Consider the following 15,773-nt stretch of genomic DNA (forward strand, 5'->3'; position numbering starts at 1 on the left):
ATCGCTCAACACTTCGTCTATTAGCAAAATTTTATTTACTCTCCTCCCGTATGATTTTCTAACTGTTTAAAGATTGCACTTCAAAGGTTCCGTTCCAGGAACCTTCTTGTCAGAAATATCTTGACACTTAGCCATGTCGAGAAAGGAGGATGGTTTCCACGATATTTCCGTTCTCCAAGCTTCGCATATAATTACAAGGCAACACGAGCATTTTTCACAAATAAAGAAAACTCGTCTAAAGGGTAAAAACGACGCAATGGCAAGTTATGACCGAGCTCTGCTTAGAAACTTCTATGTAGTTTCAACTTGAGCATGTCAATGACCTAACACACGAAATCGTCGTGCAACCGCGAACGTTTTAAAGACGAAGAACACGGTTCTCCACAGTGGGAGGCTAGCCCCACCATCGCCGCTAAGAAGAGGACGAGCCGAGGACAGTTTTGCATCGGTCGTCGGCCCGAGTGCTCGCTTCTTCAGCTGATTTCCGGATAAGGAGGAGAGGGAGTCGTTTGTTTTTCATTTACGCGCGCGAGTTTATCATTCTGTTATCACAAACTCGTCACAGCTGTCGTTTATCATCGTCTTCGCGCTTTCTTTCTCCGTCGTACGCTCGTAGCTGTCGCCGTGTCGTGCAAAGCTTTGAAACTTTCCGTACGTGTAGACAGCAAGTCGTTGGACACAAGGATTAAACTTCCGAGTCAATTATTGGAAGACAGATACATCGATCGTGAGGCAATTCTTTAGCGAGCTGCATCGTCGAGAACGAAAATAGTATCTTCAAGGAAACCGGTTTACAGTTCCACGAAAGACTGAGACTGGACGACCGGCATCGTGACAGGATGATAACGATTCGAGGAACAGCGTCGTGCTTCTACCTGACAGTTTTCGTTGTTTGTCACGTGGCTGCTGCAATGCAGCCCCACATCGTTTTCATTTTGGCCGACGACCTGGTGAGCTGTCAGTCATTTCGTTCATTTGCTGTTATAAGCTTCATGTACAGAGTGGTTCAGGTTACTATCAACGAGACTTTCTCACGTTGTTCTGTGGGTATAAAATGAGAAAAAAGAATGAAATAAAGAAGCCACATTGATCGATCGCATAACTTGAAAGGTAGAGAAAAGTGACGACGATTCGTCTTAAGACGATTTCTTCAAATCACCTTAACAATTATTATCCCGTCATCTTGCGATAAATGAACTTGCAGAAGTAAGTTATTAATCTCTTGAGAATTGAATATTAATCGTGTTTTTACGTAATGAAACCGGTACAATCATCTAGATATCGAAGGTCGATGTAGTTCCAATGGTAATAAGTATACTCGTTTACTCGTTCATTTATTTATACCTATAAATTGTCCTGAGGAAATGTAGCTAGAAAAACTTGCGTCACTCTGTACATTTTTTGTATTATCGAAATTTATAGAAGTCAACGTACAAGTTACAAACACTTCGATATATCAAGGATATCGATTGCCGTTGAAAGAGTTCGCTGAATATTTTAATTGTTGCGCTTAATTAAATCCGTCGAACAGGGATGGAACGACGTCGGATTTCACGGGTCGGGACAAATCCCAACGCCAAATATCGACGCTCTGGCATACTCAGGCTTGCTGTTGGACCGCTATTACGTTACTCCAATTTGCACACCGTCCAGGAGCGCTTTGATGACCGGCAAGCATCCCATTCACACAGGAATGCAACATGGGGTACGCGGCTCCGTCATTAACTATTCAAGCGCGTAATCGGCTTGTAAATAAAACGATGTTGCGCTAAGGAGGATTTAACAACCGCAAGCATTAATTCCACTGTGGTTCGTTGCACTCCGACAATACCAGTTTCGTTCTATGTAGAGAGGAAAACATCGTGTCGCCGTGTTTGTAACAATTTTTCAACCGCAATTATTTTTTAATAACGAAATTGAGTCAGTTGCCTGATCTACGTTAAAAATCGAATATTTGACAGGCGAGTGAAACGAAAGATAGTATAATTAACTTTATCGACAGCAATTATTTGACTTTAGACAAATTAGATATTAATTATCGGATTATAGAATTTTTATGAAAATTACGCTGTTATATTTTCGCTATTATATTTGCAAATTATTTACACCAACTATTATCGATCTCACTTACTTCTCACTTTGTTTCCATTGACTTCATACTTACGGCGAAAGTATAGCTGACCTTCAACTATTGTTATTACGGAACGTTACAAAATTGGTATTTCGGTGAGACAAGATTCGCGTTTTTAATTATGAAACTCCGAGTAAATGGGAGTATAGTTAACGTTATATGACGTGGAATTAGGTTCTGAAATGCGCCGAGCCGAGAGGACTCCCTCTTCACGAGAAGCTTTTACCGCAATATCTTCGAGAACTTGGCTATAGCACGCACATCGTTGGTAAATGGCATTTGGGATTTTACACGAAAGAATACACGCCTATGTATAGAGGATTCGATTCGCACATTGGCTTTTGGAGCGGTCATCATGATTACTTTGACCACAGTGCCGTGGAAAGTGTAAGTAATTTAATTTGCATCTTTTAACAGCGTATTCCGAAAGAGACTCGGACAAACCATCAAATATACTATACACACGTTAATGTACTACGTATACAGAAAAATGGCTGCGAATGTATTTCTACATATCCTAATTCTCTAAGGAAGGATTTTTTAGGATCTTATTTTTTTTTTGACATTAAGTTCTACGTTTCTTTCGTACAAATTCTTGCAATGGTACGAAATTATTATTTTATCAAAAGATACAAAATTTATTACTGTTGGATCTAATTAACTGTCGTACGAATGTGATAATAAATAAATGCAGTGGCGTAAAAATACTTTCCGTAGTCACTGTGTATTTTAAACGTCATTAAAAGTAACGATTTTGTTTCTTCTAAAAGATTGAGCTACGTACTTTGTATCTGATAGCAGAAACGCGGAAAATCTTGAGGAGAAAGAATTATTTTCTAAATCGTTGTTCATTCTGAATTCTTCGTTTAATTTAATTACGCTGCCAAAGGGTTAAATTAAATCGTTAAAGGAGGAGAATACTGTACAATTTAATTTAAATGCAGCCATATTGGGGATTAGACATGAGGAGGGGATTAAATTCAGCCTGGGATCTCCACGGCCAATATTCCACGGATATTTTCACGAGGGAGGCAGTGAAACTAATCAATGATCATAACGCCAGTCGTCCAATGTTCCTCTATTTACCTCACGCGGCTGTCCATTCCGGAAATTCTTACAATCCTCTGCCAGTACCCGACCAAGATGTCGCCAAGTTCACCAATATCTTCAACTACGAGCGTAGGCGCTTTGCTGGTAACTAGAGTACGCTTATTTACCAATCTACGTATAATTTTAACACTACGATTATCGATGACTAAGGCATGAAACTTGTACTCATAAAACGAGAGATGAGAATACGGTACATTACCATTCTAAAGTGTGTTGACATTTACTTATTTTTAATAGAAATAAAATCTACTTATTTATTTCTTTAATTAGAAAATTACTAGAAGGAAGACTCAGGATCATTTTATTCTTCGCTAGAGCTATCGTATAATATCGTGATATGGAAAATAAAAAAAAAAAGATTAGAAATCCGAATTTTCTCTGCAACTATTCTTCCGGTTGAAACGAATGTGTTGAAACTTGGCGTAAGATGTTTTCTTTTGCTATACAAATCAACGAAAGCGTTCACGTATGCTTGCACTTATGCTTAGTATTGAAAATACATTCCTTCAAATTAATAAGTCGTTTTTTCGATTACTCTGACAATTGCTGAGTTAATAGCGCTAATCTTGTTTTTCAGAAAACGATACGATGACTTTATTGCAGGTATGCTGAGCAAGCTAGACGAGTCGGTTGGCCAGGTGGTCGAAGCGCTTCGCAAGAAGGGGATGCTAAAAAACAGCGTGATCGTATTCTCCACGGATAATGGCGGGCCACCAGCCGGTTTCAATTTAAACGCCGCTTCGAATTGGCCTCTGAGAGGCACAAAAAACACTCTGTGGGAAGGTATTACCGAAAGAACACTCACCTGTATACGATTTTCCAATGTGAGAAAATAAAGCAAATATAGAACTGAACGACCAATTTATCCTTATTAGGAGGCGTTAGGGGAGCCGGTTTATTATGGTCACCAAGATTAGTGCGTCCTGGGAGAGTGAGTAGACAATTGTTTCACATCAGTGACTGGTTGCCAACGCTTATAACAGCTGCTGGAGGAAATCCATCTAATTTGAGCATCGACGGGATGGACTTATGGTATGCGCTGAGCGAAGACACAGAATCGCCACGAAAAATGGTTCTTCATAATATCGACGATATCTTTGGAGTGGCAGGAATCACGTATGGAGACTGGAAGTACATTCAGGGTAAAAAGTAATTGTAGCTTTATCATCAGGAAATTAGGAGCTGCAATGGCGTGGAAAAGTTTCCGGTCGATCGATCCTTTCTCTTTATATTCCAGAGCGATACCTGAGGAAATTTCGAAATAATATAATGCGAGCGTTGCAAGTTAAAAAAAGAAACAGTTCAATAAATAAGCATTGTTATATGGTTTTATAATATCAGTTAAAATTCTTTATTAGAATAGAAAATATTGGAATATAAATATTATACATATATTTATAGTATTGGAATAAATTATATCACAACACTTCGATTTAGAAAATATTGGAAGATTATATTTTAGAATACAAAAAATTCATGTGGCCGGAAAATTTTGTAAACTACCGTGTATGGTTTCTACTTCTCAATTTCATTGGAATTCGTTTTTTTTTTTTTAATTATTATATTTTATGGGTTCTAAGGGTCTACCTATAATGGTCAATGGGACGGTTGGTATGGCCCATCCGGAAGGGAATGGGTTTACGATATCGGAGGCGTGATCGGAAGTACAGCTGGCCGAGCAGTGGGCAGCGTCGGCTTGACTTTGTCTGCAGACACTATTCGCAGGCTTCGGGAAGATGCTATGATTAAGTGTCCCCCGAAAAATGATAGTTTGCCACTATGCAAACCGCTGGAGGCGCCTTGTCTGTTCAATGTTCAACAGGACCCTTGCGAGGATAATAATCTTATAAACAAGTGAGTGAGACAATTTCTATGATATTAACGTTTTCAACGTCTGTCTTTTACCGATGACACGCGCTCGATGATGGTTTGCTTATGTTTTTGGATTCAAGGTATCCTTCCCTCGTGACCGAGCTGCGAGACAGGCTACGTAAATTAAACGCCACTGCGATATTACCTGGGAACCTGCCGTGGGATAACAGAGCGAATCCAGATTATTGGGATCACACATGGACTAATTTCGGTGACTATCTGAACGTATTCGCGAATAATGTCAGCTGAAGCTACACGAGCAGGAGAAAGAAAACGGATAAAGTTTAGCAAAGTACGTTGATATCTTCGTATATCTTTAGACACGCAGGACTATGAGGTAAATGCATCTCGAAGGGAATTTTTATTAAACGCGTTGATTTTTCCTCGGTCGCCTTTGTCAGCCCTAGACCATCATCCTGTCCATATGGAGATAATAAAATAATAGGCGCGGGATTATAAATAGTATCTCGTTTATTCCTTAATCTATACACTTCGATCTTGTCGGGCCACAGTTCTATCCAAGTGTGTATAAAGTGGGGAGCGAAATGGGAAAAGGAAATTTGTTCGAAATGAAAATGGGACGCCCTTGTGTTGGCTAGAACGTCAGAATAGGTCCTTCTCGATGATCAAGAATATCTGTAAATACACGATAATACGCGTTATTTATTGCGCGAATCGAAAAGATGTTCCCTGAGAAGGAATGTATTTATTTCCCTCTCTAGTTCACTGATACGCAATGCTAATACGATCTTATTTACACGCGTGTATTATTTGGCCAATGCTATTTTTATGACTGTCTTGAATTTATCAGAAACAAACAATCAAATCCATATTCCTTCCAGGGAATTTCTTTCCTTTATGAGTCTGTCGTATCTTTAATGGCCTACCTTTGGCAATGCTCCACCATGGCAGGGTAATATAAGTAAGAAACGCGTTCAAGGGAACGGATTGGGCCCGTCTGGTCTCTTTCCAAAAATGAAAGGTCTGTGTGAATCCTCGCATCGTCCACAGAGGGTTGTAAGCGCCGTCGTCCAACTCTGTTAACACACAGAGAACGAACCGATTATTGCTAATAACTCTGAATATCGAACTAGGTCAGAGACCAACGATTAAGATCCTGGAATGATTCGTGTCGATAAATTATATGAAAGCAATCGCAGGAAATAAATCGATCGACAAAAGTGAACAAAGATCAAAGGATCGGATGTGGGGTCGAGGATCGGGTAGCTAATTGCTGTTCAAATTCGTGACGTTGAATGGCTAAAATAATTGTTCGCAAAGGTGAACAGGTGTAGCACGAAAATATGTAGAGGTGTTACAATGATGCACATTAGCTACAGGTGCGCAGAATAAATAAACACGAAACAGGGATGCACTAGCTTCTTCTTTCTGCGCACAACGTTCGATATTTCTTTTTTCATTTTTTCCTCTTTTCGCATTAGTTGCTGATTTATTAATTTTTTTTTTCTTTGTATTATTCGTTCGTTTCATGTTTGTTTATTTATTCGGTAGATCTCTTTTTCGATATTTTGTTCGCGCGCTGCTGGAGATGATCGGACGCTGTGAAGCAGAAAGAAAGGGTGAATCGTTGTTGCTACCGCACGGACAGCTCGCATTCTACGATTTCTATCTCGACTCTATCGGTGTCAGTGAATGCTTGTCCCTCATCGTGGATGACTATGTTTATACCGGTGGTGAAACTCGCGTAACGAAAACGGTCGCTATTTTTTCACGTTATTTCGTATTCGTTACCACCCCGACATCTTTAGAGCCGCGAGGCATAAAATTAATCACCCTATAAATTACTGTTAGAAACCACCACCAGCACTATCGAACACCGTCACGACTGTTCAACAATAATCGCCGACAATAATAGTCGATTGATCGCACCCCCGTTGCCATTGTTATTTCACCATCCTCATAAACACAGTCATTTGTTGAGCATGGCTGTACAAGTTTACCTTCCTAACTAGGAATGTATGAATGTACAAGAATACGGGTTGAGTACAATGGACAACATGACTGCTTTTTGGTGTTGCACGAGCTGCTCGATGAACGACCGTTATCCTCTGCATATAAAAATTGAATTTCTCTCCAGTGTAAATTGTTAATTCTAGCTTTACAGTTTTCGACGCGTTATAATTGTTTCTAATAGCAAGGCTACTCCTATTACTAAATTTTACGCAACTTTTAAATCTTTCTCTCCGATGTTAGCTTCTCAGTTTTCCAATCTTCAACGCAAATCTAATTTCTTACTTAGAAGTAGGAATTTCTAAACAAAGCTACTCGTATTAACTTCTGTTCTCTTCAGTTCTCCTTCAATCGGTCTTTCAATTCTCAACGCAAATCTAATTTTCTGGTTTATAACTATCTCTAAACAAACAGACTGTCATACTAAGTTTCTTGTTTTATTACATTTATTAAACGTTACTCAACGTTTTCTTCTAACGCTTCAAACAGACCTTCGCGTTACACAAACTTATCAAACAGAATTTAGCTACCTCCGAGCAATCCAAAAAATCATTCCCACCTATCTACGATATCCACGTATTCCCTTAATAATTCGGCATAATTCGTAAATTCCGCAAAAGAAAGCGGTCGTTCACAGAGCAGACGCGTGTCCTGTACGCGTGGGCGCGTGATCGGGTGTAGAGATGTGTCGGGCAGGGGGAAGAAGAATTTACCCTGTGAGCCGGGGCGGCGCGGGAGCTCGCACCAATAGTAGATTGCTGTGCCGTCTGGTGTGACTCGATGCGGCGGAAGAGGGTTGCCCGCGAAGCTGCCGGACAATGCTCGTCTTCGCCTCCTTCTAGGCAGAGTGGCGCTCTGTCTGTGCGTGGTCAGGTTGCCTCTTGTAATACGGGCGTTCGCGTTTTTATCTTTCATCTGGTCGTCGTTTTTGTTCTTGTTCCGGCCGGTGTAGTATTCTTCGTGATCCGAACCAGCCGAACGAAGACGCCGGCGACCATCGGTCCGACGTACTCTGACCACTTCGTCGTCGCTGAGTCGTCGATGCTCCTCGTCGTTCTCCAGGTTGTTGATCCGCTCGTGATTAATCTGACCGGTGCTGTATGGCCTTCGTTTCCGGTTATTGTCCTCCTCGTACGGTAGTTCCTCCTTGCCATGCACCAGAATCGCGCCCGCGTCCAGCTTCTGTCTCACGTTGTCGTCGGTCAAACAAGCTGCCGCTGGCACGAGTATCTCGCTACCCACTTCGATATGGTTGTGTTGGTGGTTGCGGAGGCCTGCCACCAGATAATTCGTTTCGACATTGTGCGCGCGCTCGTGTCGCGTTTTCACGATTCTTTCGTCCCTTCGTCTCTATCGTTTTGATTGGTTCTTATACAACGCAGTACACGATATCGAGATTGCTTCTGGGATTCGTTGGCTCTATTCGATCGGTTATTGTACGATAAATTGGACGACGTCCAGATTGCTTTGACATTTGCCGGCTTTATCGTTTTAATCGGTTCTCGTAGATTGGCCGACATCGAGATTGTTTTCAGGTTTATCGGCGTTCGAGTTAGTTGTTTTGGAAGACGAGAAACGCGAGAGACGAAGAACAATCGTTCTGAACACGCAGGAGCACGCTCACCGTGTGTTTCGTGATAGGCCTCCTTGTGATTCGACGAGTTCTCATTTTCGGTACGTTCCCACGAGTTACGTTGCTTTTGCTTGGGACGTTGTTGCCTGCCAGAAAGGAAAGGAGATCTTCGTCGCCTGACTTGAGGACTCCTGTGATTTCCTGGTGAGCCCCGGCCGCCCCAGCTGCTATCCTGTAGGTCGGCTACAAAGGAAAGAGCCGGAAAGGCACGTGACACAGATTAGAAACAACGTATTTCTATATCTTTTCGGTTTGGCTTCTTTTTCGATTCGTTTTTGTTTTCTTTTTTTATCTTTGAATTTTCATTGGCTCTATTTTGTCTGATTTTTTGGCTCATTCGTCCATTTCGCGACAAGCGTACGAAATTCGCGTGTGGTGGTGTTGGTGGTGGTGCTCTACAGCCGTTTCTTCTCAACGAACTCTCACGTATTTTATCTCTGTTCGTTTCTCGGTCATTTTCGAACGATCTTATCTGCGAAATGTACCGAACCACTGCGTCTCGTGGCACTTGGCGGTCTGAAGGAATACAAGAGCATGGGTCAACTAGGTTCTTCCCAACCGATCTCGAGCTTCGCGTCTCGACAGCAAGAAAAAACAATCACGAAGATGAAAGTGCCTCTGATCATCACGTACGCGATCTTAAACGAACACCTTTCGTATTAATAATCCAAGAATATTCAGAGACGTGGTAAAGAAAAGCGTTCTTGGAAACACGGAACTCTTGCGTCTCGATCGTAATCATCTAAACTAAAAAAACCAAAAAGAAAGAGAAAAAATCTAAAAAAAGAAACAAGATCAAACAAAAATTCTTCGAACAATAATAGATCGATGTATCATCGAGACCGACTCCTAAGAGGATCAACTAACTATTGAAAGAAAAATATGTGCAGAATACACAGATACGTAACACAACAGCATGCACAGTCGACTCTGAAAGGTGCAGGCACTAGAAAGAACAGGGAAAAGGTCAATAAGTAAGATTATTATCTTCATCCGCGACTTCCGTCCCGTCTTCGTCGAACTTGGACTAAACACCATGAAAGGATAACAGTTTGTAGTTACCGTCTCGAACATCTCCAGCTTCGATTTCGCTCAGTCCATTGGCCATCGAGTCCAGACCCTCGTTCTCTGACCTGGCTTTCGTTGCAGCTGTGTCTGGTTTCGTTCTCCAACCACCCCGGACGAAATTATTCAAATTGGCGCTTGGGTCGGATAGTCTTCGTTGATGTCGATACATAAATAATTCCTCGGCGTCGTCCCAATCAGCGTCCCAGAGGGAATCCGTGGCGCAGTAGCCAGGTTCCGAAGTTGGTGTCTCCGCTCCTGAACCCTTTGGCTTCGTCACTGCCATTTCCGCGTGCCCCTTGCCTGAAAACAAGCAACGAAGGTTTTCAGGTTTCCTAGAAAACCAGAAGCGATCGATCGATTTGTCGAAGGGTTTCCTATTGATAATCGTACCACGAGGTCCCTTCATTCGAACGAATTCTATTCGTTGGGAAGCCGCGCCAGAAAACAAGCCAAAGGTCATACGCTGCGCCATTTTGGTACTGAGGCTGGACTGAAAGTCAAAATACGACGTTTGTTAAAAATAGCTGGTGTAACGAGTTGGTGAGCATGACTTTGGTAATGAAACGTACTCTTGCGTCATATACTTTCTTCAAAGCGTCGTATCTGATAGACCCGAGAAAAATGACACCTTGAATGGCTCCCTCCCTGTCGGACGCAACCAATTCCACGCACACCATCTCTCCATCCCTGACTAGAATATCACAGAAAACTTCGTCGAAATTGTCCACCATGAAGCATATATGTGGGTACGTCATCTCTTCGAGATCTCCTTTCGCGTCCATTCGCCGCCGACTTGGGCTTGCGTAAACCTTTTGCGAGTGTCTTCGTAATACCTGAAATATTTATTCGTTAAAAAATCGCAAGAAACTGGAATTAACTCTGCTGATTTTCTATGAGCCCTGCTTTCAATACGCAATAACCTTTTAAGAAAAGCTTTGGCATAAAATTGCAATGGGAAATCAAGTAAATTAACAAAGATTACAAGTAAAATAACAAAGAGAGCACGAATTAGACTAAATACTACTCTGTTCAAGAATCTCGTCAGAATTTCATCAGCAAACCAGAGGACAATCCTAGCACCAAGTTTTCGCATTTCTAGATCATTTTTTTACAATTCAATGTACGTTTTCTAAACTGACATCAAATTCTTCAGCGATCACCCGGAAGGTGAATTGATAGCACGAGTCTATGAACACGTTCAACGTTCTCATCGGTAGAAGATCAACCCTGGCGAGCATCATCTATCATGTCTTCTCTTTTTTCCTGAGATTTTTCACCCATTTGTAAATGGCTCGTTTAAGACGCTCGACGGTCGACAGAAACATAGCTATACCAAAGACACTGCCATGCAAGCAAACGGTATGTCGTAGGCTGGCAAAATTTAATCTATTCGTAGATAGTCGCTACCAGGTAGTCGCAGCATTTTCTGAGATAACAGTAAAGACATCGTTCTACGAAGTCTTTGAGCAGAGGAATACACAATTCCTGTAAGACTTCTTCTGATATTTAATATTCTATGTTGCTTTTAAATTACGATAAAGTTCTATCTATCTGCGCGAATCGGAGAAGAAACGGTTCTTATGTAATAACAATTTTACGTAAAGATTAATGGAACAGCAAATAAAATATTGTTGCAACGAATAAAGTTCTGTTATGTTATAGTATCCCTTTCCTTTGCCTACGCAAGGAACGAAAGAACGACTCACTTGCAATTCCTTGGGACTCGTCCTTGTGCAAATCGCTAACGTTAGCGTGTAGTCGAACTGGTGCACGACTAGGTTCAGGTACACGGTTTCTTCCCAATCGATGTCGGGATCGCCGATCGGTAATTTTTTGCTGTCTTTCCGGAACACGTCCACCTCCGTTTCGAACTTTGGTAAGTATCTGGATGATGTTTTCACGTGTTTTTTGCGCACGAAGAAAAGGAGATCGTCGCCGTCGATCGTATGCTCCGCCTGGAAGAGGAAGTGCCTGACAAACAGGTCCGTCCAGTAGGTTGTACCTTGAAGTATCACGAAACCAGAGTCTGCAGGAATATAAACAAGAAATTATTAAGTCGTCTTAAAAATGCACGAAAAATGCAAAGAGACAACAGATTTTACGATTATATCAGTGCAATATATTCGTCTAATTTATTTGCCAATTAATTTATACTTTTTCCTTTCACTTAATGAGTCGTTTATAGACAAACGATTCAGGAAACAACAAGGATATCGAAATATCGTTGTAGTTCGAAAACACGTTCGAATATTTCTAAAATATCTTTCCTTTAGAGATTTGGATTATTACGTATAATATATGCAATTATCTCTTCGCGGTCGCGGGATCCCATTTGGAATCGTTAACCTACTTGTCGTCTGTAACTCACTACGCGCCTCAGATTCCACACGCTGCAATATCGTATATTCTGGAATTTAAAGCTTCTTAGTTCAAGGTATTTATTCCGAACAATTTTGAAATATTCTCGATTCTCAAAACCTAAGTAATAACTTGTGTATGGAAAAAAACGTTTTTTAATTTTCTACAGACCATTCAGGAAGGGATCAATGTTTTCGTAATACGTTGCGAAAATCGTGCAACTGTTTAATTTGATAAAAATTACACCCTTCCTAAATAAAAGGTTTAAAATTGTAGAATAATTTAATATTAGCTAATGTAACTAAAATAAAATTAATAAAAATAAATAAAATAGCTATTCAGGATGATTAAACTAGTTAAAGTAGCATTAAAATGAACAAGTTGATTGATTATAAGAGTGAAATATATTTAAAAAATTGAATGTATCTCTGGAAACGTAAAGGTGAAAGTTCGTATAAGCAGGGGTAGAACTTTAGATTAGCAGCGATATAACGAGCGATTCGAAGTTATCTATGAAGGTGCAGCGAGATAAAATAATTCTCGATTAAGCAGGAACTAAGAGCGAACGAATCTCGCTAAAGGCAATCGATAATCGATAAGAATGTTCCGCGAGGACTTAATCGCAGCCTCTATTGGCAGCTTGACATCTCACCGATTCCCTATCTGCTTTATTAAAGCTGTAGGAGCTTTTATTAAAAACATGGATGAAAGTTGGCCTTTTCCGATCGTCGGCTAAAGCGGAAATAGCTCATGATCCTATATAAATATGTTCATTAACAACATCCTCGTCGATAACGAGTGCCTAGCTACGTACGTTTACACGCCACTTCGAACATCTTTCCTATTCGTAAATAGAGGGTCTAATCATGTTTTGCGACAGGATGTTTATTTCGTGAATCGAGTTATTTACGCAACGTGCATCTAATTGCTCATTGATACCGCGTCGCGTCATCTTACATTTATAGAATGAACGTGTATGCAATAATTACTCGTCGTTCCTAGCGTGTATCTTTCGCACGACTAAATCGTAGCTTGAGATCGTCAATTTCCGATAAACAATAGGCGACGAAAACAAAGAAAGTATACAAGTGCGAGCGAGGATACAAAAGAAACGAATGAAAAGGAAATCGTCGGTCCAAAAATAAATGATCTTAAATGGAAAACAAAGAGAAACTAACAATACTAGACTCTAAAAAGCATTACGTGCACGGACTAAAACGTTGCGAGATTGCTTTGAAGCGCGTTTCGCTGAAAATGCCTTCGACCTCGCAGTATCGCAATTAAGAATGCAAACTTATTTAAATTTATTCCTCCGCCCCGCTATAACAACTTAAACGCACTTATACTATCTATTAGATCTAGCAACGTACTCATGCGTGCTCAGCGAAGAACGAAATAAAGAATTGGGTCTCCCAAAATAGATTTGAAAAATCACCGATTAGCAACGAAACAGGCAAGCCGTACGCAAAACAGTTTCGCTCGTTTTCCCCTCACACACACTCATCGATCGTGGAATCACCCTCGTCTGGCAGCGTCTGTCAAACAAAGGCACCAGTCCCTTCAGGAACACACCCTCGTCGCGTGCATTCACCCGCTTCCCCAACCTTATCGCCCTAAACCTCCCTAAACGTCCCTCGAACCGAACGAGTAGTGCTTCAACTTAAATACGAACTCGTACGAACCATCTTTGAGCATCTGCCTGAGCTCCTTGGTCCTTTGGAAGTTGATCTCCTCGAGAAGCTGCTCCAGCATTGTCGGTGGCCTGGTGAGGCCCGACGACGAGCTGCCCGCCAGAGTAGCCATGGTTAACCCTCGTGGTTCAAGCCGCGATTCCTCTTCGCTTCCAGCTGTCGCCACGATCACACTCGGAAAAGCACCGCGTCGCGACGCGCGCGTTTCGTCGAATCACGGCTGATCGAGGGACGCAGTCACGTACGAGTCGAACGGAAATGTAGAGGTCATCGCGAACCGGCTACGATCGGCATCGCGTCTTTCTTCGTTGTTAGATCCACGCTTCTTCCGTGTATGTTCTCGAGGATGCCATACTGCCACGCTTTTATCTCTCCTCGAGGAACGAGCGCTAGAAGAGGCGATGTTGATTCGCGTGGCGAGCTGCTGCTGTTGCTGCTGCTGCTGCTGCTGCACTACACCTCTACCACACGCTCGAGTTCACGCTTCTACGACAGATGAATAGCCAGCAAACCCGATGACGCGCTCTCGGTTTGCCAGCCGCTCGATAATTCCGCGCATGCGAGTCACGGTGACGCCTTGCTCGCGCTAGCGAGGCGCTGTTTTCAAATAGAGTTTCCTTTTAACTCGACGTGCAAGTGATTCGAAGCGAGAACCGGAGAGCTTTCTATGGCAGAGTGGAAGCTTGGTTATCGAAATGGCCATTGAATTAGACCGCGTATGTTTATGCAAATTGATGGAACTATTGCAATAAGGAGACAATTCGATCTTGCCGTAATTTGGGTAAGCTTACGAAAACTAATTTATGATCAAGCAAAATCAAATTACTTTTCAATACGTGCTAAAATGAATACATGTACGTATAAATTCGTAGTCAAATAACGATCGTAATAATGAACTTTTACACCTTTGAATCTGAAACTTTTCAATGTCCCTCTCTGAACCCATATCTTTTATCTCTTCCGATAAATGGAATCTAAATATTCGAACTGCTCTTTTTATCACTGCAAACGCTTCGATTCCTATTTTTACAAACTCCGTTACAAAAATGGAACTCACGTAGAAAATTATTTAACGCATTGAATATTATGATTAGTATTCTATTTTGAATATTTTATGTATATTTTTATATCACCCGCATTCTGTGCATTTTTGCAATTTCGAATTTCCCTTAAGTGCATGAACTTTGGTTTCACATGGTTTCATTTGTTTAATATATTTTATAAATAGTAATATCGAAGAAAAACTTTCGAATAAAAGCGTAACGACTTGTTTCAATTTTTCGTTGTTGCTTGCCAATCGTTTCTACAAGAGATCATCTCCAAATCATTCGCTTTCATTGATCAGTGTTCCGATAATCGATCGTTCTATTAATCAGTGCTCTGATAATCAAGATTCTGGAATTTCTTTTTCTTCATTTATTTCACACGAGGGATGAAACGTTTTAAAGATGCTGAATGAGTGGTTAAAGATTAATTTTAGTTGACTAGAAGAATAACATATTGATAAATGCAGATGTGGGTGGCTATCTGCTACACGTTATCAGGAAGCTGTTTTTAATAAGATACGACGACCCAAAACTGACCTCATGACTTCAGATAATGCTTGCCGATTAGAGTCCTTCGGTTTAATGCGTCGCATACGTGACCGTTCACTGAAGAATAAGATTCGTGATTTTGGACTTTTCGCTCTCAAAATATTTAGGTTCTAGAAATGAAAGTAGAATTTGCAGAAAAGCGATATACATCTATTTATCTATCGTAGAAGAGACATAAACACGTGCCTTATCGGTCAAGCAATTGACATAATTATATTTAACAAACAATATTTACGAAAAACATACTGTTTACGTTTTTTGAAGCTTATTGGAAAAATAACAAATAAATGGAAAAAGATTCATGATCATTTCGTACAAAATTTTCCATAAAAAATATACCTACA

The 15,773-nt window shown here is 40.9% G+C and overlaps 2 protein-coding genes across 4 annotated transcripts; one reads left to right on the forward strand and one right to left on the reverse strand.

Annotated features, from left to right (window-relative positions):
• The first annotated feature begins 602 nt into the window (after window positions 1-602).
• LOC132907690 (arylsulfatase B) lies at window positions 603-5,495 on the forward strand. 2 transcript variants are annotated; one of them, XM_060961036.1, is made up of 9 exons: window positions 604-727; window positions 798-950; window positions 1,532-1,705; window positions 2,306-2,518; window positions 3,076-3,325; window positions 3,845-4,024; window positions 4,117-4,383; window positions 4,822-5,095; window positions 5,194-5,495. In XM_060961036.1, exons 2-9 carry the CDS (start codon window positions 840-842, stop codon window positions 5,360-5,362), a joined length of 1,638 nt encoding a protein of 545 aa, XP_060817019.1. In that variant the 5' UTR covers window positions 604-727; window positions 798-839; the 3' UTR covers window positions 5,363-5,495. The 2 variants fall into 2 exon arrangements, with proteins under 2 accessions (XP_060817018.1, XP_060817019.1); XM_060961035.1 differs by having other exon boundaries at window positions 603-950.
• A 71-nt stretch (window positions 5,496-5,566) lies between these two features.
• On the reverse strand, window positions 5,567-14,346 carry LOC132907689 (uncharacterized protein KIAA0930 homolog). Of its 2 annotated transcripts, XM_060961032.1 has the most exons (9): window positions 13,826-14,346; window positions 11,492-11,811; window positions 10,355-10,618; window positions 10,176-10,275; window positions 9,780-10,085; window positions 8,709-8,900; window positions 7,798-8,358; window positions 6,001-6,150; window positions 5,567-5,749 (listed from the first exon to the last, which is right to left on the reverse strand). In XM_060961032.1, the coding sequence occupies exons 1-9, from the start codon at window positions 13,944-13,946 to the stop codon at window positions 5,709-5,711; spliced, it is 2,055 nt and encodes a 684-aa protein (XP_060817015.1). In that variant the 5' UTR covers window positions 13,947-14,346; the 3' UTR covers window positions 5,567-5,708. The 2 variants fall into 2 exon arrangements, with proteins under 2 accessions (XP_060817015.1, XP_060817017.1); XM_060961034.1 differs by lacking the exons at window positions 7,798-8,358; window positions 8,709-8,900.
• Window positions 14,347-15,773: the final 1,427 nt, after the last annotated feature.

This window comes from Bombus pascuorum, chromosome 6 (assembly GCF_905332965.1).
Source record: "Bombus pascuorum chromosome 6, iyBomPasc1.1, whole genome shotgun sequence".
NCBI classification, from domain to species: Eukaryota; Metazoa; Arthropoda; class Insecta; order Hymenoptera; family Apidae; genus Bombus; species Bombus pascuorum.

What these genes read in the sequence shown, in the direction of transcription:
- LOC132907689 (XM_060961032.1), bottom strand. Translation starts at nt 13,946, where the DNA reads ATGGCTACTCTGGCGGGCAGCTCGTCGTCGGGCCTCACCAGGCCACCG. An exon ending in TCGAATGAAGGGACCTCGTG is followed by an intron (nt 10,086 to 10,175) that starts GTACGATTATCA and finishes GCTTGTTTTCAG; the next exon opens with GCAAGGGGCACGCGGAAATG. An exon ending in GCGCCGCCCCGGCTCACAGG is followed by an intron (nt 6,151 to 7,797) that starts GTAAATTCTTCT and finishes GTGTGTTAACAG; the next exon opens with AGTTGGACGACGGCGCTTAC.
- LOC132907690 (XM_060961035.1), top strand. Translation starts at nt 840, where the DNA reads ATGATAACGATTCGAGGAACAGCGTCGTGCTTCTACCTGACAGTTTTC. An exon ending in ACCACAGTGCCGTGGAAAGT is followed by an intron (nt 2,519 to 3,075) that starts GTAAGTAATTTA and finishes ATTTAAATGCAG; the next exon opens with CCATATTGGGGATTAGACAT. An exon ending in AAAAAACACTCTGTGGGAAG is followed by an intron (nt 4,025 to 4,116) that starts GTATTACCGAAA and finishes TATCCTTATTAG; the next exon opens with GAGGCGTTAGGGGAGCCGGT.